The sequence below is a fragment of the Zonotrichia albicollis genome, chromosome 25, assembly GCF_047830755.1.
Source record: "Zonotrichia albicollis isolate bZonAlb1 chromosome 25, bZonAlb1.hap1, whole genome shotgun sequence".
NCBI classification, from domain to species: Eukaryota; Metazoa; Chordata; class Aves; order Passeriformes; family Passerellidae; genus Zonotrichia; species Zonotrichia albicollis.
Genome location: NC_133843.1, coordinates 5,736,763 through 5,759,927, shown reverse-complemented (window position 1 = coordinate 5,759,927; position 23,165 = coordinate 5,736,763). Strand labels below are relative to the sequence as shown.

Below are 23,165 nucleotides of genomic sequence, written 5' to 3'. Positions count from 1 at the left end.
GGTGACTGTGCTCCCTCCTCTCTACCTTTCCAGGAGGAGCAGCTGGGGCGAGGAGAATGGACATAGAAGGCAGGCCTGGAATCTAGTTTCATTTTATTTTAGCAAACCGCATGTTCTTGACTTATCAACATCTCTACATTAGCAATTGTATAGCTCTCCAACTTCTCTTTAAAAAAGGGTAAACAAGAGGTGACAAACTCAGGCTTTTCATCTCTTAAAAACATTTGAAAGTTGGATTCAAGAAGACTTTGATATATTTTGGTTTTAAGGTAACAGATGTGGCGTGGAAACACTAATTCAAATCACCCGCCTACCCCAGAGCTGCCCCTTTTGGAGCCCCTCTGGCACCAGACCCTCAGGAGACGCCAAGGATCCGACTGAGCAGCCAGCCCTGGGCCTGGGGCTGAGGAGAGCAGCACCTCGGGGCTCAGTGCAAGTGCTGTCTGTACACAGCTCCCTCATGGGAGCACCAAGGACCTCGGCATGCAGGGATCTAGGCAGGACTCCTCTGCCACGGCACCTTCTCAGTAAAGAATCACATTCCCCTGATCATCCTTTTCCTGCTGTCTAAAGGTATAAAGATCTTCTCTGAAGAATTGTTTTAAAAGCCAACCCTCCCCACCCCAAAACCCACGTGGAATACCATAAATGTACAGATTAGAGACGTCCTAGAAAAGTCCTAAAATTATTGCAGAAAGTAAAGATGACTTGTTCCAGGGGAGGGGCAGGCACGAGGCACAGCATCGAGATCTAACGAATGCTCGGGTTGGTTTGATTTAGTTTTCAGCTTTTCCCCATCATTCCCATTGAAGAAAAAAAAATTAAAAAAAAATTAAAGAAGTGTTTAAGCATCAGAACTAAAATACAAATGCACGTTGACTTATAAAACAAGATTGTGGATTTGACCATGGGATTCCCTGACATTGGAAACATTTTACTTTTTTGCCCGGAGAGATTTCCTCATGGTGGATTTGCCCTTGGCAGAGGGTTTCACTTCCTTCCTCCCACTGGCTGCTGGTTTCTTGGAAGAGCTGCCACTGGAGGCTTTCTTGATGGCTGGGGCTGCTGGTTTGGCTTTCTTAGCAGGGGTTTTCACCTTGGGAGGGGGCTTTGCTTTGCCCCGGCGGGCGGTGGGGGTTTTCCTTGGCTTGGGTTTGGATTCTCTTCGCTTCATCGCAGGGGCCCTGCTCCGGGATTTGGGGGGTGGTCTCTTCTGCATCCTGTCAGGAAGAGACAGCACAGGAGCTCAGTGGAGGCACAAATGGTACCCAGAGCAGAGCTGCTGTCAGCAATTTGCATAAATGAAGCACATCTTGGCATCCCTGTCCTTTGCCAGCACATTCCATGAGCTAAATCCCAAAGAGCAGGAGCTCCTCTGGTAGCTCTACACTGAGCACTTCCCATCCCCACAGAGCTGCCAGCTTCCAACCCCTTTGTTAGGCAAATAAACATATAAATAATGACAGTGAATCAGTCAGCTGTCAGAACAATTAAGAGCCTTAAGCACTATCTCTCCCCTCTAAATGGGATTTTATTACTTAACAAACATTCATATTAAGTCCAAATTGTGAGTGAGGCAGGTTCTGTATCTGGCTACAGAGCTGCAAATAATTATTGTAGGGAAGAATTCTTTTAAGGCAACAATAAATACAAAAAGTTCAATGTGAAACATCACAACTTCTAAAGCAGGAGACTAAAGGCAACGCAAAGAATAAACACAGGCTGTCTCTCATCTGAGGAGAAAAGAGGAAGGCTTCAAATTCTGGAATGGGGGAGGTCAGTACCTCTGGAATAAGGAATGACCAGAAACTTCTGCCAACATTTGTGAGCAACAGCCCTGTGGAGAGGTGACCACAGCAAGAGACACCTGAGCACTCTGCAGCTGTGACAAACACTTATTCACCCAAAGAAGCTCACTCATCTCTCAGGCTGCCATACCTCTTCTTTGGTGGTGGCTCTTCCTCCTCAGACTCTTCCTCTTCAGATTCTTCTTCCTCCTCAGATTCCTCCTCTTCTTCCTCATCAGATTCCTCAGAATCCTCATCCTGCTGCTTCTCTGGATAGAGCACATCTGGGCTACAAGAGGGGTCTGGTCAGAGCCTGATTTGCATCTAAGGTACAACTCCAGGCCCTGGGTGAGCCTGGCTCTCCTCTAAGGTTGCACCTTTAGCCCAATCCAGAAACACCCCCAGGAATTCTGTGCTTGCTGCTGTCCCAAACCAAGGTTATTCAGTCCCTGCAATGGCAGAAACATGACAGCCTGGGAATGTACCAGCCCTAAGCTGTCTCTTCTCCATTTCCCCATTTTCCTCTCCCTCATTGCTCCTCCCCTGCAAACCCAGGGAAGGATCCCCTTTGGCAGGATCAGACTCCAGCAGCAGAGCATGGCTGAAGCTGTGGGGGCTCACATGTGCAATAAAAGGAGCTGGGGAGCACTTCAATGACTCTGCTGCCATTTGGCTCCTCCTGGGACACCAAGGGCTCATCCCAGGGCTCCACATGTCCCAGCACAGAATCAGCTCCCAGCAGGAGAAGAAAGGCAGGTTCAGACTCAGAGCAGCTAATCTAGGTCATCCTCCCTCCTCTCCTCCCTCAAGGAAGGAACAGCTGGGTCCTGCTCCTCAGGAGCACCCTGGCATGGAGAACCCACCCCACTCCCTGCTCAGGTGAATTGGTTTTAGCACAGAGCACTTAAATAGCCCAGCCTGAAACAAAAGCAGCACAACAGACTAGCTGAGAGCAGGGAGCTCAGTATTTCTACTGCCCTCAAAAGCTCCCCTTGCTAATGGAGCCAACTTTCTGTTCACCCAAGTGATGCCATTATCCAGAGCATGGGTGACAATGTGGCAGTTCACCAGTGAGTAAACCCTCCATAACCCCCCTGTAAATAGGAGGTTGGCTCATGAACTCCAGCTCTGATACCTGAGCTGTGCAAAACTCCTGAACATCATTTTACAGACAAGCTCTTTACCTGGGATAATAAGGGAAGCAAAGCTGAAAGGTTCCACTGAAGCCCTTCCCAGAAATTTGCTCCATCCAGCCATTCTTCTCACATTTCTGCAGGGTTCTCTTCAGTAGATGCACTGTGAAAAGAAATCAGAGAAAGGTTGTGTTACTATCTTTAGCCTCTTGTCTGATCTTACTGCTCTCTACTGTGCCCTCTGAAATCAGAGCTGGAGTCAGGATGGGAAATCCTCTCAGTCAATTTGAGCAAGATACAAGATATTGTTCCTGAGCACCTGGTGAGAGTGGCTTTAAACTCTCCAAAGGAAGGAGTTGAGAACATTGCACATTTCAGATGTCCTGATCATGGGATGCTCCTTCAAAAGTCATTCAAGAGCACTGTGTAACTACCTCTGTCCAAATTTAACCCTCAGAATGTCCTCTAAAGTGTGCTTCAAAACAAGCCTTTTACCCTGGTTTTCATCTCCTCATGTTCTAAATGTTGCATGTGCTGCATCTTTACCCATACTCTGGTTTGCTTTTTGTTTTGCTCTTTAAAGGGTAAAATATTTGGTCTAGAAATACAACAAATGAACTCCTTATTCCAGTATTTTATTCCAGACTTTTATTCCAGCCATTCCATTGTGTACTGTGTAAGAACTGAAACTCAAACTGTGCAAGTACAGGGGATCTTTGTCTCTGGCAAAGGGCTTGGGTGGTTTAGTCAGCTCAGAACCATTTTCAGCTTGAATTAGAGGGGCCATTTACATATTGAGCTCCCAGGAAAACACAAGGTTCACTCTCTAGCACGCTCCAAAGCTTTTATAACCACAAGCTGGTTTCACTCTGGGTGTCAAAGGTCAATCACAGCACACAGGGATTTGACTCCAGTCAAGTCTCAGGTCTGCAGCGAGCCATAAACTGGGAGGAGAGCAGAGCTCTGAGTGTGCACCCGCCTGCTTTTCACATCTCACCAGATCTTCCTCCGGTTCTCTCAGAACAAAGCAGAGATCATCAAAATTCCTTTTATGTAACGGAAGGAGAAAGAAAACAACAGATTGCAAGCTGAGATTTCCTTATCAGCCTTGCAGGAGTGACAAGCACTGCAGGCTGGCTCAACACAGGCCCCAAGGACCAGGGACATTTCCAATGGTCCTGAAAATAAACCATGCAAGGGCTTAGGGAGCCTGGAACCTCTTTTCCCTGCCCTGAGATTAAGAAGTCTCACTCAGCATCAATTTCTAATTGGCAGAAGGCCTGAGGGCAGCTTCTTCAGCTCTGGAACCTGTGCTGTGTTTCAGTAACCCTGCACCAAACAGCTGTGCTGATGATGTGCTCCAGCTCCAGGTAAAGACTGTGGGATCAGAAATCTCCTCTCTGCTGCTGAGGAACAGCACCAGCTCGGTGACACCACAGGAACAAACTGATCTATGTTCAGGTTTGAGCAGAGACCACTGGGACCTCAGCCTGTCCCTACAGACCTCCAGCACCAACCAACTCCATGGGGACTCAGCCCAAACAACCCAAATAAGCCACCAAAACATCTGCTTGAAAGCCTCTGCTCAGGCAAAAATCAAACCAGACATTGGTGTCACTCCTGGAAACAAAGACATGCCAAATCTCCCTTCCAAATAAAATAAAATTGGCTTTTCTCCTTATTTGCTTGACCTTTTTAAAATCAGATGCAAAGTAGGGCCTCAAACAAATCAGTAAGAGGGGTGCTCGTGAATTTTTTAAAAAAGTTAAACTACACAAGTTGTCTCAATAAAAAGCAATTAGGAACTGCATTGATGCCAAGCTGCTGTCCCTTTCAAAGCAGAGAGATATGAAATCAACTTCGTGATTTAAGAACAATAAAGTACTTAAATACTATTCCCCCTTCCTGACTATAGACAAGAGAATCATGCATTCTGTCTCAGGAACTGGCTTGAAAGCAACTGATGGGAGCTAAAACCCCAGAACATCTCTGCAGCACAAAGAGCTGAGCAGCTGCAGCTCCCAGAGCAGTTTAAAGCTCTGCAAGCTCAACAGAGCAGATTAAAGGTGCTGCACAGGCACATCTGCAGCTGCAGGACTCTTTCAGCATGCAGAACAGAAGTGATACAGGGATCAGGACTTTACCCTGCAAGTTGGAGTTGGTCCCTGGGTAATTTTCCAGGATATACTTCTTCAGCGCTGTGGTGGAGCAGGTCTTCGGTTCGTTCATGGCCGCAATAGCAGACAGGATGGCATCTTCCATCAGGGTCCCACCCAGCAGGGGCTTCTCCCCTGATTTCTTCAGCTATTTTCCAAGGAGGAAGAGAAAAGCATCAAGACAAAATTCTCCCAAACCAGGTCAGGACAAGCTCCTCTGCACCAGGTGGGTCGGCGCTCCTGCATTAGCACAGATACGTTTAATATTAAAACACTGCACAGGGAACGCTGCTCTCCCAGCTGGGGGTGGGAGGACAGGCCTAGCCAGTCAGCTGGCCTGGGGGGCTTTACCAGCAACACCTCACCCCAGCCCCCAAACACACTGCAAGGATGTGGCAGTCTAAGGGCCTATTGCTCAGGGGAGGAAAGAAAGAAAGCAAAATAAATCACTTCTTCCTCCATCCCACGGACCAAATGTAACCAAGAGACTTCCGTGGCACACACATGAGTAAAAGATGTTGCAGGCATCTGGGGTACCTGCTGCACTTCCAGAGAGGGATGGAAAGGAAAGCTTACCCCACCAGCTCCCTACTGTGCTGGTGAGTCAGAGCTGAGCAGTGCATGCAGCACGCTCAGCAAGGGAACAGGGAGACCGAGAGCAAAACAAGAGTCCTACTGGACAAGGGCTGAGCGTGCCAGACTGCTGGAGAAAGGGCAGCCCAGGGAAACCAGGGGACAGGGCGTAGTGACTGACATCCGAGGCTTGTGCTCAGCAAGGATGGACCCAGTCTCTGACCTGGAATGTCCCAGATGCTCCCTTCCCTGTGATCTGCTCTAACTGGCCCTTCTCTACAGCTCTCTGCAGGGCGTTCTTCAGCAGCTGGGGTCTGAAACACAGGAGGAGAAAGCTTTACTGACACACACTGACAGCTCCAAAAACAAACAGAGAAACAGTGCTTGCAGCATGTGAGCAGAGCAGCATTTACAGTGTCTGCCTACATGCAGACACTTCAAATGGAGACCTGTCAGGGAGGCTCATTGCCTGGGCAGAAGGTGGCACCATGCTGGGAGGTGAGTGGTGGCACGGGCTCGGTGTCCTGGCAAGGACCCACTCACCTTGAGCAGCACATTTGGATGTGGTGGGCACTCAGCTCACAGGCAAACAAGGGCTGACAAAACCCTGACAGAGATGACACTCAGGGTTTTCCTAGTTTTGTTTTGTCAAGCCTCAGCTCGTACAGGTCAGCTCAGAGATTGCTGCATGTGCTGCTAAAGCATCCAGATCAAGGGGCACAAGACCCCAGGAGAGCCCTTCACACCCAGGCAGTGAAGGGCTGTGGGTGGGGTTAAGGTGGACAGAGCAGTGCTGCTGCTGGTGTCAGGGACACAAGAAAAGGCCCAGCTTTTACTCAAGCTTTCCCACAGGCCCTGTAACTCAGAGCAGCAGCAGCTGGCTTAAATACCAGATTGAATCACTGTGAAGTGAGATAGAACCAGAGGAAGGCTCAGTTTCCCCAGTCCTCTGCTTCCTAAAGCAACTCCAGCACTTACCTTATGTCTACTTTGAGTTTGGGGTAATACTGAGACACGTATTTCTTGATCAGGCTGTAAGAAGCTTCCTTGGGCTCACACAGGCGGGTGAAGGCCAGGGGCAGGACATCCTCCAGCTTCACCTGCTGCTCTGTGCTCAGGGCTGAAGTGCTTTTCTGGAACACACACACTTGCATGCATCAGCAGGGCCCAAAACTCTGGGTGTCTGAACCAGCAATGCACATGTGGCTCATCCACAAATGTTCCTGACACTGCTGCTGAGCTGCAAACTCAGGAGCTGTAAGGCAGCTCTTTAACAACTTGAAACAGTTTGCAGCTTAAGAGATATACAGAAAATCTGAATTTTCATAGGAGTTTTAGAAAGGCTTTACAAATAAAAATTGCTGAGTACCTAACATCTGGATTTTTAATGATTTCCTTCCTCTTGCTATAGACATTTTCCTCTGCCACACTTCAGTGAGACAGAAGAAAAATCACAGAATTATTCAGTCTGGAAAAGCCTTCCAAGATCATCAAGTCCAAACATTAACCCAGCACTGACATATTCACCACCAGACCATGCCCCCAAGTGCCACATCTAAAGTTTTTTGAAAACTTCCAGGGATGGTGACTCCCTGGATCCCCTGTGCCAATGCTTTACAACCCTTTCTGTGAAAATGATAATACATGCTGACACAAAACTTAAAACTCAAAGACAGAACCTGTTTACACAAATCAAGTCTTCCTCTTCCCCAGAATGAACAGCTGAACAGGAGTCTTTTTTTTTGAAATAACACAATAAAATCTTGATTGAAGCCAATGTTCCATTCTGACTTTTTCTCCACCCCTTTTGTTACTATGAGAGGGGATGATGAGGGAAAAATAGACTGTTCTTTATCCAGAAAATGTGCTGAAGTTCAGTGATTTGATGCTGAACAGCAGCTCTGCAAACAGTGCAATGGGAGAGGGAGCTGCTCCCCTGCCAGCCAAATTCATCCAAAACATTTGTTTTGCTGAGAAAGTAACTGGGAACAAAGACACCCATGTGCTGCAGAGGTGATGTGTCAGCAGCTATTGGCTGCCTTGCTCTCACTTCTTGTGGAGTCAGTGAGTGAACTGCAATTCATTTCCTTCATGGCCCTTACCAAGTTCAGTTTTAGGGCTTTTGGTCTCCCCAGGAGGCAGGAGATGACCACCAAGGTGTTCCATGTCTAATGGCACCTGTCTAATCCCAAGGGATTGGCAATTCCAGCTAAACATTTTGTAACTGCAGCGTTAGGAATGGGTTTCACACACTCAACACAGCATGGAGTGGAGATCAGAAGTGCTGGAACCACAACTAACTGTGAAACTCAATAAACCATCCCTTTCCCCAACAACATTGAGCATCAGCAGCTTTCTTCCAGAAGCCTGAGGATATTTTCTTCTTCCTCCCTCTGTCCTCACAGCTGATGGGAAAACATTTCCCTCAGTCCTAAAGACTGGAATCTTTACCCACACAACAGATAAACACACACAGCAGGAGCACAAAACTTTCTTCCAGTACCTGAGGGGCATTTCTCTCTGCCCAGTAAAGACAGAAGAAGAGTTTCATGGTTATTCAGTTTTCTGTCTCTGAACCAAAGCCTAGGGGGTTCATGTAAACATTTTAAAACTGAGATTTTGATCATTTGACTTGGGTTTAATTCCTCACAGTAACTTTCTGATCCCAGTGGGATGGGTGTTTTAATTGCTGTAGTTGGGGAGAAAAAGCACAGGGAGGAGGAGCACATTGGGTTGAGAACATGGGGTAAGGTACATGTGTTTCAGGGCAGTACATGTCAGAGTGTTGTTTAAAATGATCCATCTTACCTTTCTGTCTCTGGATTTTGGAACAGTTTTTCCTGCATTAGACACCACCACAAAGCTCCCAGAAGCTCCCTTTCCTTTCACCTGGTTCAAGAGAAAGTCAGTTTGAGTCCTTAACAGAGTAACTGAGAATATTAACAGCCTGAGAGGAACTCTCATGATGCAGATTGTGAATGCACTGTCACCCTGCAGTTTCACAGCAGAGGCCTGACTTGAACCCACTGAAACTTCAGTAAGATCAGAAACTGCAGCCAGACATTGGGACATTGCTGTGCTGGCCAGGATATCCTGACAGATAACACAGCTATCAGTAAAATTTCAGTGTTAAACCCCACACTGCTGCAGAAGTGGCATTGCTAGGCTCACGTGCTGCTGCAATGCTGTGTGACACAACACCCAGAAACAGCAGGAATTGCACAAAACCCAACGGTGCCAGGCATGCATCTGACACAGCAGGGCTGAAATCCTGCCAGTGTCCAACAGAGCAGTGACAGAGCTTCAGGAACCTCCATGAGGAGAACATGCTCATTCCACACACCTCCTAATGGAGTTAAGGAATTGCTGTGCAGTTCCCAGAATCATGGAATGGTTTTGGTTGAAGGGGATTTAAAGATCACTCAGCTCTACCCCTGCCATGGCAGGGACACCTCCACTGTCCCAGGGTGCTCCAAGCCCGTCCAGCCTGGCCTTGGGCACTGCCAGGGATCCAGGGGCAGCCACAGCTGCTGTGGGCACCCTGTGGGAAGGATCATTTTCCAACACCTCATCTAACTCTGTTCTCTGGCACTCTGAAGCCATCCCCTTGTGCTGGCACTCCAGGCCCTTGGAAACAGTCCCTCCTCAGCAATGCCATCTCCAGTGCTGCTCCACAAGCAGCTCTTACCTGCCTGATGATTCCCCTCTCCAGCTCCCTTTTCAGTGCTTGCTTCAGGAGGTATCCCCTCCTCTCCAGCTCCAGGGAAGGGTATTTGTGGATGATGTATTTCCGGATTGCCACCACCGAGGCGCCGCTCTTCTGAAAGCAGGCCTGGAACAGACACAGAACGTGAGAAACCTCCCACACCTGATTATCCTGAGTGGGGTGGAGGAACAGAGATTGCACTGATGCACAAGGGCCACCACAGGATGCTGGGGCTGGCCTTTTCCCCGCTGTGAATCAAGTATAAAACATGACTAACAAAACACTGAACTTTTCTGAGTAGCTGAAGAGCAACACAAACAACACAAAGGCAGCACAGCAAGGATATCTATATCTACTACAGATCTACTACTCCCCTGCTCTGAAGCCCTCACACAGATTGGCTTAAAATACAAAATAGTCACCTTTTGGCAATGCTGCACAACTGATTTACTAACACTTTATTAATGCCAGACTGAGTAATCATTAAGTTAGAACAATCTGCCAATTATTTTTTTAAGAAGATGGAGGATTGACATCAGTAAACAAGCAAAACCTAAGATATTTTGAAGATAGATGGAAAGGCCATCTTGCCATTGAGGCTGGTGAAGTTCAGGCCTCCTCTGAAGGGAAGAGCAGCAGCACAGCTACAACAGCAGAGATCTCTTAACAGTCAGGAGGGATTGAATAAACCAAGACCAAGTAAACCAAGACTTTGGAATGCAGGGTTACAGTATCTCCATCTGTACTGAGTTAGAGCAAGTTAATGCTAAAAGAAAGCACATGTATCAAATAGATGGATGAATCCAGGTAAATGAAGTTAAATGTGGTTAGGAGGAACAGCAAACAAAATTATGACAGCAATCAACCAAGCTGCCATCCTAGCTGTTCCTCATAATGTAATTAGGGAGGGAAACAAATTTTAAACAAAGAAATCATCATCCTCAGGGACTCACATGTCAGGCTTCCAGGACAAGCACACCCATCTTACACAGAGCACTGTCACCTGCACCTCAACAAGCTGGAATTGTGTGGTTTAGAACACAAATGGAATAAAAACCCCATTTGTGTCCTGCCCACCTTGATGGCCTCGGTTAGGATGGCATCCATCTTGGGCCTGGAGGTGGCTGCCATCTGAGTCTGCTTCTGTGCCCGAGCCAGCTGGCTGGCAGAGAGCGTGGCCCACGCAGGGATGGTCTTCTTCACCTTCTTCTCCTTCTCCTTGGCCTGATCCTTCTCCCTGAGGGGAAATGCACAGCACCAGTAAGACAAGAGGCACTAAAACAAGACAATAAACAAAACAAGAGCAACAACAATAACAAAAAAACCCAGAAAATCTGATGTTATTTAATGTAACTTAAGGACCACTTTGATGTTTCTATTAGTAAAATAGAAACAACATTTCTATCCAGCTTCAAATGTTTGAGAATAGCAGCTCCACTTGATCAAGACCTTCTTCTTTAGAAGCACCTTAAGGCACTCATTTTCCTTTTCTCTCCCACTATGTTTTCTCTCTATAGGGCCTGACTTCCTTCAGAATCCCACCCAAATCCCCAAATTCAGCACCAAGCCTTACTCCTTTTTGGTTTCTTCTGAGGGCTTTGTTTCCTCCTTCCCTTCATTCTCAGGTTCCTTTGGCTGTTCTGCTTCACTGGATGCAGCAGGCACGGTTTCAGGCTCTTGCTCCTCTCCAGCAGAGGCAGATTCCTCAGAGGTGACTTCTGCATCTAGAAAATGTGAAAAAGCATCAAGTTACCATCCAAAACCAGCTTTTATTCTTTAGGGAGGTAGAGGGAACAGAAGCTAAACTTAAGAACACACCCCACTACTTTATTTTCACTCACTTAAAAGTGTTATTTAAAAGCAATTTAAAAAGTGAAGAGAAAAGAGCTTCAACAAAGGTGCAATCAGCCCTCAAATGCCAGAATAACTACAAACAAAATCATGCAACATTTTCACAATTAACCAGTTCCAACAGTGTTCTCTAAACTCCACAAGTTGCTGTTGCAAACAGGCCTGGAATTCTAAGAAGTAGCTTTGCTTATGACCCAGTTGTTTCCAAACACAAAGCACCTGAGGGATAATTACAATTCCATCACATTTTCCCAGACTTGGCAAAGCTTTGGGTGGCATGTGCATTGGCAGGAGCACTTGAATATCAGAAGGATCAAAGCCAGTCAGAAATCAACTTAACAAGGAAATCAAAAATCCATAAAAGTACATTTAGCTGAGGACATTTAGACTGGGCTGCCTACTACATAAAATGCATATAAACTTAAATTCCACACTCTTTCGTTAAATAACTGCCCACCAACACTGCTCTGAGCAGCTTAAGCATTTCTGATACATTCCTGTGCAGTTTTCCCACAAAGGCCTTTAAAATACACAGAATTAAGAGTCAGTTTTGTGGGTAGTTTTTTTTACTTGTGACACCAAAGAGAACAAAATCAGTGAAACCAACTGACTGTAGTAGTGAAATGAAACATTCTGGGACACTGAGGCCAAGCTGCTAAAAGCAGTCACGTTAATATCAAGCTAGATTGCACGATATGTTGTGGTGAAACATTTTCGCTCAGAAAAATTGAGAAAAAAAATTGAATACTCTGTTTTTCTATTCATTAACTGCACCTTTTGATCTCAAACCATCTTTTTGCTGCTAGTGAAATTTAATAATTTCTTTAACCTAAAGGATGTGCAAACTTAAAAGGAACAATATTTAGCCATATTTTCATGTCTGGACTGACATAGGGTATAAAAGACAGAACAAGTGGGTTCAGACTGAAACCAATGTCTGCAAAACACAAATCCTGCAAAAACCTGTGACAGGGAACCAAACATTATTAATATTTTCATGCTGGCTGTAGTGTTTCCTGGAGTTTCAGAGCCAGCCTGTGTTTGGGTATCCAGGAACCCTTCTAGAAGTATGGCTGTACCTGCTTTGACCTCTTCCCCTTCAGCAGGTTTGCTCTTGGGAGGAGTTTCTCGGGAGGAAGCGTTCACCGAGCGGCGGATTGGCATCGTGTCGTCTTCCACTTTCTACAAAAAGCACACAAAAATCAGCACAGGTGCTGGAAAGAATTGGGAAGTTTTGAAATGGGATTAAAATCAATCAAAGCAGCAGAGGTAGAAATATTCTGGTTTGGATTGTTTAGGATGTTAAAAGATAGTAGCCCTCAAATCAGCATACTAGGAGAGGATAGTTCCACGGTTTATGGTTATAAAAGAAATAATTTGAATTCCAAATTAACTGAGATGAGCATTTGAGGATTTTGCCAGACACGTCATCTCAGGGAAAGCAGGGAAGGGGAAGCAGAGCTTGTTAGACTCCCAGTTTCCTAGAAGCAGGGCAGAGAGAGCACTGAGTAACCCTGAGCAGGACTGGAAGCCAAGGACTGATCCAAGGGCAAGCTTGGAGAAAGGGCCAGCCCCTACCTCACTTAACTTGTCCGTGTGGATCAGCTGAGCTCCCGTTAAGAGTGGAAGCGCCTTATGATGCACGGGTTCAGCTTCAGACAGATCAGTCGACATTTAAAATAATTTCTAGACCCAAGTGCAGGTAACTGTGGAGCCCCAGGTTTTAACCCCAAGGACTTTTTCCTAATGGTTTTCACAGTGCAGTGAGGAGTCAACCTAAAGTACAGAAAAGATGTGGTGTGAAAATTAACAAAACAAAAACATCTACGTCCACGTATCTATCAAATGAAAGATTCAAAAGAAAAGGATAAATGACTTACAGCTCATGACTAACACAACTGACAAGCAACACTTGCATTCAACAAAAGTGCTAAAACATGGATGCAAACTGGTGAGCTATGGGTGGAGGAGAAATGGGGAAGGTGCAAGCCAGACCTGCTCCATTAGAAGATGGCTGAAAGATAAAAAAGCTCTTTAAATTAAGGGCAAGCATTGATGAGATGCAGCCATTGCACTGTGCCCTGGCTGAGGGAATTGGTCACTCAGTGATTTGGGTGAAAGCAGGAGTTGGCACTTGGAGCATTACACCATTACAGGCAGAAGATCCAAGCATTGGGAACACAAGCCATGCCCCCTCAAACTAAACCCCATGCAATTTAAAGAAATTAAGGGATCTTTTGACAAAAAAAAAAAAAAAAAGACATTCAGAAGAGCAGCCTCCATGCCTTCTACCAGAAAACATAAACTTGCCAAAGCTCTGCTCCAAACACATGCACTGTTGTGGATAACAAAAGGGTTAAGCTTGGTTTAACCCTCATCAAGTGTCAACCCCTATCACTATTCTGCTTTTTCAGCCTTTCTTACCTGCTGCCCACCTGCCTGCACTGGCCTCTCCTAAGGAGAGGGGCTCCACGAAATCCATCACAAATCCAGGATTCATTGCTCATTCACTTCCTCTCAGCATCCCTTTAAAAACCTCAGAGGCAAAGCCTCAGCCCCAGCAAAGCACACCAGACCTGTCCCAGTTGGATCCAAAGATCAGCTCAGCCTGCCCTCCTCCCCTCCTGACAGACAGACAGACAGACAGACAAACAGCCAAATGCCCTGGTTTCACCTCCTGAGGGTCTCCTTTTGCTATGGCACTCAGCAGAAACTTTCCTTTTCAATAGGTATTTCTCCAGCCTGGGTGTTTTCCTCTTGAACAGCCCCAGCCCTATTTCCAAGCTGATTTTTAGCACTGCTCTCCCCATTGCACAGCTCTGTACAACACCAACATTTTCTTGCCCAAAAATACAGTTCTGTCATTACTCAGCACTGAGGATCCCTAATCAGGCACTTCTGACAGGAACTGAACAGCCACTCTGAAAACCCACAGGGATCTGCTCCTGCCTCAGCACCAGGGAAAGCAAAGCCCAAAGGCACTGGGTGTTTTCTTCTGAGACAAAACAGAAAGATCAAAACACAGCACATGCCAACAAAACAAAAAAATGAGATGCACGAAGCTTTCTTGTGAAATGTCAGCATGTGAAAATACACTAATTGCCAACTAGAATATACAGAATACAGCACAGCACTTAAAAAAAAAATTTGGCCTGTTTTAAGGAATCTTTCTTCCTCAAGTGTGGAGAGTGAAAGGAAAAAGAAATGAAAATTTTCACCAGGCTTCAGCTCAATATCCAGTGTTTCTTTTAGCAAGCAGAGACCAAAGCCCTTTCAGGAAATGCCAGAATTTTGAAGTGAGTCTTAAAATAACCAACTACAGATTCCCCCTCAGGGAAATCAGTTGGGGGCTACAAAAGATGCATTCCCTGGGATTAAAAAACACACACAAGCCACACTGTGGCTGACACAGTCCTGGGATTTCATTGTTTTTAAGCTGTGTGATTGCATGACACATGCATGACAACAGCACTCCCAGCTTTGAGTTAAAACTCCCCGAGTTCTGAAAATCCTTTTGTGTAAAGCACTGGAGACTTTTTGCTCTCCAGAGTACAACTTAGCACAACCCCTCACTTCTGTGCCTACAATACATGCAGACTAATGGGGATCCAGCAGAAATAAATTCAGGTTTGTTGGTTGTCTCTGCATTCCCAGGGAATCAAAGGGGTAGGAGCACAATTCCCTCCACTGATCTCCAGGGCAAGCCCAGAAACTCCACCTGGTGAGAGCATCCTGGCAGGGACTGTGCCTGCTCAGCACATTTCTGACCACAGGGGCATCAAAAGGGGTTTTCTGTACCAAGTGTGAAGTATCAACCACAGACAGGCCTGAATTCAGTTAACAAAAAACATACAGCAAAAAAAGAGAAAGTTTTGCAATGACAATATAGAAAAGCTCATTCCCCACTCCAAATAAACCAGATCTCCATAAGGGCATCAAAAGGGGTTTTCTGTACCAAGTGTGAAGTATCAAACACAAACAGGCCTGAATTCAGTTAACAAAAAAGATACAGCAAAAAAGGGAAAAGTTTTGCAATGAGAGTGTAGAAAAGCTCATTCCCCTCTCCAAATAAACCAGATCTCCACAGTGGCATCAAAAGGGGTTTTCTGTACCAAGTGTGAAGTATCAAACACCAACAGGCCTGAATTCAGGTCATCAAAAACATACAGCAAAAAAAGAGAAAGTTTTGCAATGACAATATAGAAAACCTCATTCCCCTCTCCAAATAAAGAGGAAATCAAGTCACCCAAACCTGGACACATCATTTCAAAAGACAGATTTAAATGGGAACCACAGCTACAATCACAACCATCACTCAATTAAAAAATGAAAGGAACAACTGTGTTTTGCATTTACACAAACACCAAACAAACACTGTGCCTTGAAAAGGGGCAGAGGCACCAGCTGAGGATGGATTTTCAAGGTGGTTGTTGGGTGATTTTAATGAATGTTTAAATCTGATCAGCTGTCAGAAAAAGAGAATCACATCAGCAGTGAAAACACCTCCAGGATATTAACCTTCATCAAGGTGCAGAAAGTCACTCCTCACAGAGTTACAACTCCTTTTCTACAGGAAAACTGCAGGTTCACAGGCTCCCAGACTATCATGACCTGGTTATTCCAAAGCAAAGAGCTGATAAGCAACAACCCCCCTAAATCTGGATTTCCACATGAGCAGGGATGTGCCCACTCTCCCAGCTCAGGGAGTAGCTGCTAATGGAAAATCCAAAAGCACAGAGAGTTTTCCAGGAATTACTCTGAACCACCCATAGTAATTTCCTCCTGAACTACCACACCACTAGGAATAAATAAAGAGAGGCTTCAAGTGAGACACATACTTGATAATATTTCCAAAGTGTGGAGTCCCTCCACTATTGTAAGAAATACAAGAATTAAAATAAAAAATAAAAAACTGAGTTTTTGAATTTCTGTAAGATTTTTAAAGTTATCTCAGCCTTCAATCTCCTTTGAGAGAAAATGCTTCAGGATAAATTAGGTTTTGAATGTGGCAATCCAAGTGTCAGGCTGGCAGAAACTCCAACTGACAGGGTGAGCAGGCTGAAAGCAAATATGCAATGGAAAAAGGAGGAAGTGTGTCCAATCCTGGGCCACTGGGGTGTCCCCTTACTGTCACACGACACCTACAGGTGACTGATGCCCTTAGATGTGGCTGGGTACAAAGCACACCACACTGGCCCAGAAATGAGGTCAAAAAAGGCAAAAAAAGGGTTTCAGTTAGAAGGCAGAGTGTCAAAGGGTACAAATCCAACAGCCTGACAAGTGATGCAAGCAAGAACAGCTGTTTGTTATCCTTAGAAAGCAAAGTAAAACTGGGTTTAAAAACCAGGCTAGAGATTATTGAGAATTATTTACTGCTCTGTAATACACAAGAGTATTTTAATGACTTGGAAACTGCAGAAAAAAAGCACAGGAAATGTGAATACTTCTGCAAATCCAGACATGCCAAAGTGCATCACTTTCTAAATTGCAAGCTGCACAACCCTTTTAAGCCTTTGTGCCCCTGAAAATCTCCAAGTTGTTCCCTAAACACCCAGCCCAGGTGGCAGCAGATACTTTGTCAAACCCTCAGTGTGTCCATGGCCACAGAATATCCCAGTGTCACACCCTCAGTGTGTTCATGGCCACAGGATATCCCAGTGTCAAACCCTCAGTGTGCCCATGGTCCCAGAATATCCCAGTGTCAAACCCTCAGTGTGTCCATGGTCCCAGAATATCCCAGTGTCAAACCCTCAGTGTGTCTGTCCATGGCCACAGAATATCCCAGTGTCACACCCTCAGTGTGTCTGTCCATGGTCACAGAATATCCCAGTGTCAAACCCTCAGTGTGTCCATGGTCACAGAATATCCCAGTGTCACACCCTCAGTGTGTCTGTCCATGATCACAGAATATCCCAGTGTCAAACCCTCAGTGTGTCTGTCCATGGCCACAGAATATCCCAGTGTCAAACCCTCAGTGTGTCCAAGGTGACAGAATATCACCCAGTGTCACACCCTCAGTGTGTCCATGGCCACAGAATATCCCAGTGTCAAACCCTCAGTGTGTCCAAGGTGACAGAATATCACCCAGTGTCACACCCTCAGTGTGTCCATGGCCACAGAATATCCCAGTGTCAAACCCTCAGTGTGTCCATGGCCACAGAATATCCCAGTGTCAAACCCTCAGTGTGTCCATGGTCACAGAATATCAGCAGCCACATCTCAGATGCAAATGTGTCTGTCAGGGGCTCCCAGCTGGGGCTGAGCACTGAGGGGTTCCAGCCCTCTGCCTTTGGCTTTCCCAGCTCCTGGAGCTGCCTGTGCTCTTGGCTAGGTCAGCCCAGGAGTACTGAGTCATTTAAACCAGCCAAAAGTCCTGCAGATTGATAAAATGTGTTATTGGACAAAGAATACAAAGTTACTTCCAACTTCTGATCCTTATTTGTCAACCCACTTGGAAACTCCCTCCCAGCTGCCATTCCCATCACTCCTGCTGCACCCAGCAAGTTTTGTCCTGGTCCTCAGGGCCACCATTCCCCCTGATCCAGCTCCAAGCTCTGCATTTGTGGAGGCTCCCAGGGCTGCACCTGAGCCCTCATGGAGCAGCTTGTTTCAATTAACCAGGAGCAGGGTCCAGCACTGAGCCCAGAGCTCCCCTTGCCAGGCAGCAATTCCTCAGTGGATTGAGGAATTGGGTTACAGGGCCCATCTCCACCCATCCTTCCCTGCAAACCCCCAACTCCAGGGTTCAGGGAGCACAGCAAAAATCCTTCACACTTCTGGCATCCAACCACAGGAATTCACTTACAGACCCAAAGGAGGGGGTTTTAAGCCCAAAGATGTATTTCCATGTGAAAACATTTTTGTTCAGTGTTAAATTTGAGTCTCTAACTCTGAATGCCATGAATGCAACCCAACTTACACCTTGGCTGACCTGAGTTTTACAGAGACAGCAAAAATTAAATCTTGCACTTCTGGGCACACAGACGCTCCTTTCACTGAAGAAAAAAAAATCCAAAACAAACAAACAAACAAAAAAAAAACCCCAAAGAACCCAAAACAAAACAAAAATAAAACTTGGTACATTAGTAGAGTGAGACTGATGCTCCCACCCAGGGCTGAGCTCAGCACTTGTCTCTGTAGGGTCCAATCCCAAACCAGCTCAATTAATCCCCACCTGTGCTAATTAAATCAGAAGTAACCCCCCATGGCTCACCTCCCCTGTTCTCCACACAAACAGCACCAGCTCAACACAAAACCACTCCAGGTTTGTGATTCTCTCCCCAGCAATCTCTGACCTGCACTGAAAGCTGTAAGAACAGATTGTTTCCTTTGCCTGGATTATTTTCCATTCCTACACCCAGGGGTTTTTCCTCATGTCCCCAAACAGCCACAGTCAGCAAGAAGCTTAAATTACACCAGCATCACACCTAAAACTGACAGAAACTTCAGCCAAGGGATTCATATGAAGCAGAATTTCTGCCTGCACGGCTGTGTGAAAATAATCCATCCCCACACTGATGCTCAGGATCAGGATGGTGACAAGCTCTGAGGGACAGTTACAAGTTTTGAACAGTTTTTGGCTGGAATGATCCAAATTCTCCACACTCTGTCTGTGCCACATGGCCACTGAGGGATAAACTCACCCCCATTATCTTGCACAAGTTTGAAACAAGCTCAGGTCACAAAGTTAAAACAACTCCAACATGAAAATCCCCTGCTGAAAGTTTTCATAGCCTTGGATAAAATATCTTAATTCAGGATCCAACTTCATGAATTTTGACAAACTGCTGACACCTGAATGAAAATTTAGGCTGCAAGTGTTATATGCCAGGGTTTGAACCCTTTATAGGGAATCTCCTCCTTGTCTAGACAGATTAAATTTAAAACAACAGCATAAACCCTCCTCCCAACTACTACTTATTCAGCTATCATTTATTATTCTACAGACAAAACTATACATGATAAAAGCCATTATTTCATTGCAGTCTGTAAGAAATCTACCCACACTTCCCATTATAGTCCATCAATGTAACATTTCTATTCCCTCTCACAGAAGTTTAAATCCTCTGAGGACCCCAGGTCACTTGTAACAAAACATTGCCAAGAGATTTAAATGTCACTTTGTGCTGAAAGGGGAAAAAATACAGGAAAATATATCCTGAAGACAAAAACAATTCAAGGAGCTTCTGCCTGACCAATGTGCATGATGAATTGGGAAGATCATTAATTAGCAAGCTCACACAGGTAAACAAGAGAAAGCTCCAAAAGAAGCCCATTTTTTCAGGGTATTTACACCAGGTTCTTCCCCCCAACAGGAATCAGGAATGATGTGGGGGGCTTTTTTGCTGTTGGTTTTTTTTTTTTTTTTTTTTTTTTTGGTTGGTTTTGTTTTGTTTTTCACTACCCATTCCTGATTTCCAAGGGTCTCCCACTCTATCCAACAATTTTCTGAAGTGTCACCTGAGGAAGTTCTGTGCTCTCCTGCCCAGTCCATGCAGCACCTCCCTCCCGAACTGAACTCGTCCCTCTGCTCTCACGGACAAGGGACGCTGTTTACAAACACGAGCCCTTCCCAACCTTTCCCGCCTCAATGGGAGCTCCCAGCCAAGGACTGCGGCCAACTCTTTCTTGAAGATGCTAAAAATACTATTTATGGTCAAAGCAAACAAAAGTCATGTGCTAGGAAATCAGAGTGCAACACTTAACAGTTAGTTAAGAATAGGGAAGTGACACACTTTCTAACCCAGAAATAATTCAGTAGGGCTCCTAAGAAGTGAGAAACACCCCGAGTATCTGAGAAATGCAACAGCTATAAACAAACTATTCAAGCGATCAGTCCCTGCTACACTGTATAAAGGAGCGAACACACCCACAAACTCACTTAATCCAACTTTTCGTCTGTAGCACAGGCTGGGCAGCTCCCCAGTCATTTGGAGACACTGGTTATGGGGAAATTAAAGTTAAAATACACGTGGTAAGGATCAGTTCCCAGCCTGGAGCTGTCCTCAGGTGGAGCAGGGAAGGTGGTGGGGCACCGTGACCTGGCAAGAGCCACCCCAGAAGCCATTCTAGGCTGTTTTACCCAAAACCACCCCACAGCCTAGAGTGCCAAGAAAGATCACGATACAGGAACGGAGCCTGCCTGAACAGCCCCGCTGCAGAGTGGAATTTAGCAGCTTTCTCTATAGAGAACCTGTGCACCACGGGATGAGGGTGATTAACATTCCTTAGGCAGGCAGCGAGCACCTGGGCGCTGGGAGCCTCGCACGTAGGTCTGTATGCATCGCTATCAGCGCCGGGGGCTCTGATTAGGGATCTCTTTCAGGGAACAGAGCCAGACTGAGGTTCCCCTCGAGCTGTGGCACTTGTCGGGGTTGAGGAAGCGAGTGAAGGCAGGCAAAGCCCCACACAACCGCACAGCCGAGCGGCCGAAGGCGGGAAGGCCGCGGAGGGAGCCAAGGCGCTCCCTAAGTTTATAAATAGCGATTATTTATTGTGTCGCGGCCCTGCCAGCCCCTTCCGCCGCTGACCTTCCCCGGGGCTCGCCCTGTGCCGGCGGGACGGCAGAGCCGTGCTTGAGGCGGGTTGGAGCCCCGCGGCTCCTTTGTGAGGGCCCGCACCCCGCCAGGCCCCGCCGGGCCCGCGGACACCCGAGGCCCGGGGCCTGTACCACACGGGCCGAGCCCACCGCGACACCGAGCCGTGCCCGCGCAGCGTGTCGCGATTCTCCGTCGCGACACCCCCGCTCCCCCGGGCCTGTCAGGGCAGGGAGGGCGGGGGGGACGCGCTGAGGGCAGTTCCGGGGCCCTTTCAGCGGCGCTGCCAGGCCGCCCCCGCGCCTCGCGCGCAGCACCCGTGGCCTCCCGGGCGCGGCCCCGCGTCCCGCCCGGCGCGGCACCGGGGGCGGGTGGGGCCGGGACTCACCGGGCCCGGCGGACACAAAGCGGCGGCGCCTCCAATGGCGGCGGCGGCGGCGGGACCGGGGGGGCGACCGAGGGGCGGGGCCGGGCGGGGGAGGCGGGACAGCGGCGCAAGGCGGGGGGGCGTGGCCGGGTGGCGCCGCCGGCCAATGGGAGGCCGCGGGCATTTTTCGAATTCCGCCCCCTTCCCCCCTCCCCTCCGGCCTCACCGCCTCCACGTCGCGCGAGAACGCGCGCGTGCGCGGTGCGGGGCTGCGCGCGCTTCCCGCCACTGAGGCGCTGAGGCGATTCCCGCCGGGCGGGGTCGCTGAGGGGACAGAGGCGGCTCCGGGCCCCCCTCAGCCCCGCCGGGCCCCCCTCAGCCTCGCCGGGCCCTCAGCACAGTCCCCCCCAGGCTACAACCACGCCACCGCCTCCTCAGCCCTGCCAGAACAGTGCGGACGTGTTCCTGTGTCACCTGCTCCAGGTGACCCTGCCTAGGCAGGGGTTTGAACTGGATCTTCTCCAGAGGCCCCTTCCAACCCCAGCTATTCTGTGTGTACCTGTGAATTCCCGTTCCGGAGCACTCCAGCCTGTATCTCACCTCTAGCCTCTTGCTGCGTGCTCTTCTCACCCTCTGCGGTATCCCTAGTGCCGCCTTCCCTTTGCCTCATCCCTCATTAACTGTGTAATTATTGCCTGCCGCAATTACACAGCGCTGAGGTCTGGCTGCAAGCTGGGAATTTTCTGTCCCAACACGCTCACAGGTTCTCCCGTGTGGGAAGGATCCCTTTCCTGACGATGCTTTGCTGTCTCCGCAGCTCAGGGTGAGGATTATCATGGCAAACCAGGGCTGAGGTGTGACCCACACTTGTATCTCCAGTGTCACAGTAATCTCAGCTGTGCAGATACACTGAGAGGTAAAACCCAAGCTTTTCTTGTATACCTCTTGCTACACTTTTGCTCCAAGTTCACTTTATTTAGCTACACCAATGGATGTTCTTTTTTCCCCCCTTCCTTCAAAACCCACTGCTTTACCTAATCCTGAGTTTAAGGTAGAATTCCTCAATTCCCTACCTATCCTAATTTTCTGCCATAAGCATGCTTAGAATCACAGAATCACTAAAATTGGGAAAAAAACATTAAGATCATTGAGTCCAACCTTTCCCATGGCACTGCCAAGGCCACCACTAAACCAAGTTCTCTGGTGCCACATCCACACATTTTGATCAGCTCCAGGGATGGTGGCTCCTAATACACCACAGCAATTGCATCTGCTGTCTCCTGTCCAAGCAGTTTTCTCATTTTTATTTTCTCTACTGATCTTTACCCATCTCCTGCCAGCCTCTCTCCACATCTGTGTTTTTACAAGTTGAAGACCATATGGGCACTTATCCATTTATTTAGGCACTTTTATCCCTGCTGTGATGGGAAACCCCTCTGTGAGCACATTTAGAAGCACTTACACCATTCAAAGCACTGCAGAGGTGTTGCATTTCTGCAGTAATGCCTGTTTCTTGTCCAAGCTTCTCCCAACCCTTTCCCCTGTAGGTGACTACTCTAAGTTTACTACCCCTGAGAATGTCACCTCCTAAAGGCTTGTGAGCAAAGCCTGGCCCCGTTCAGCCTCCTCCACTCCAGAGGATCCCTGGCAGTGCTGCAGACAGATGGCTCCACTTTGCTGAACATTCCTGCCTTGCCTGTGAGTGTGAAACAAACCCTGTGCAACTGCAGAAAAATGTGTTCTTTGGCTTTTTCCCCCTGTGGTGCCTCTCTGGCAGGAGGGGAAGGTAGAGCAGAGGGGAAGGAGGGGGAATGGGCTCCTTTACTACTGAGTTTTAAGACACCAAGAAGGAAAAGATGAAATCAGAGCAGCAGCTCTCCCTTTGCCCCAGCACCTGTGTTGGCTGAGCCACAGAGCTACAAGCAGAGGAGAAAAGCTGTTGTTGTCTCCTTCTCTGGTTTTTACCTCAAAATCCATCCCAGAGGGGCAGAGCAGACCCTTCACAGCAGATTCCTTGGATATCACCACCCACTGCTCCACTTTTTGGGCAGGTTTG

At 47.4% G+C, this 23,165-nt stretch overlaps 1 protein-coding gene and 1 long non-coding RNA gene across 3 annotated transcripts; one reads left to right on the top strand and one right to left on the bottom strand.

Annotated features, from left to right (window-relative positions):
* Positions 1–76: 76 nt before the first annotated feature.
* On the bottom strand, positions 77–21,283 carry HP1BP3 (heterochromatin protein 1 binding protein 3). Of its 2 annotated transcripts, XM_074558387.1 has the most exons (13): positions 21,131–21,283; positions 12,785–12,982; positions 12,286–12,388; positions 10,929–11,079; positions 10,433–10,592; positions 9,338–9,481; positions 8,458–8,538; positions 6,628–6,782; positions 5,873–5,963; positions 5,065–5,224; positions 2,972–3,083; positions 1,939–2,076; positions 77–1,220 (listed from the first exon to the last, which is right to left on the bottom strand). In XM_074558387.1, exons 2-13 carry the CDS (start codon positions 12,878–12,880, stop codon positions 935–937), a joined length of 1,677 nt encoding a protein of 558 aa, XP_074414488.1. In that variant the 5' UTR covers positions 12,881–12,982; positions 21,131–21,283; the 3' UTR covers positions 77–934. The 2 variants fall into 2 exon arrangements, with proteins under 2 accessions (XP_074414488.1, XP_074414489.1); XM_074558388.1 differs by lacking the exon at positions 12,785–12,982 and having other exon boundaries at positions 21,131–21,278.
* LOC141731765 (uncharacterized) lies at positions 5,172–7,269 on the top strand. The gene is made up of 2 exons (XR_012583721.1): positions 5,172–5,302; positions 7,061–7,269. It is a non-coding gene; the product is annotated as an uncharacterized LOC141731765 (long non-coding RNA).
* Positions 21,284–23,165: the final 1,882 nt, after the last annotated feature.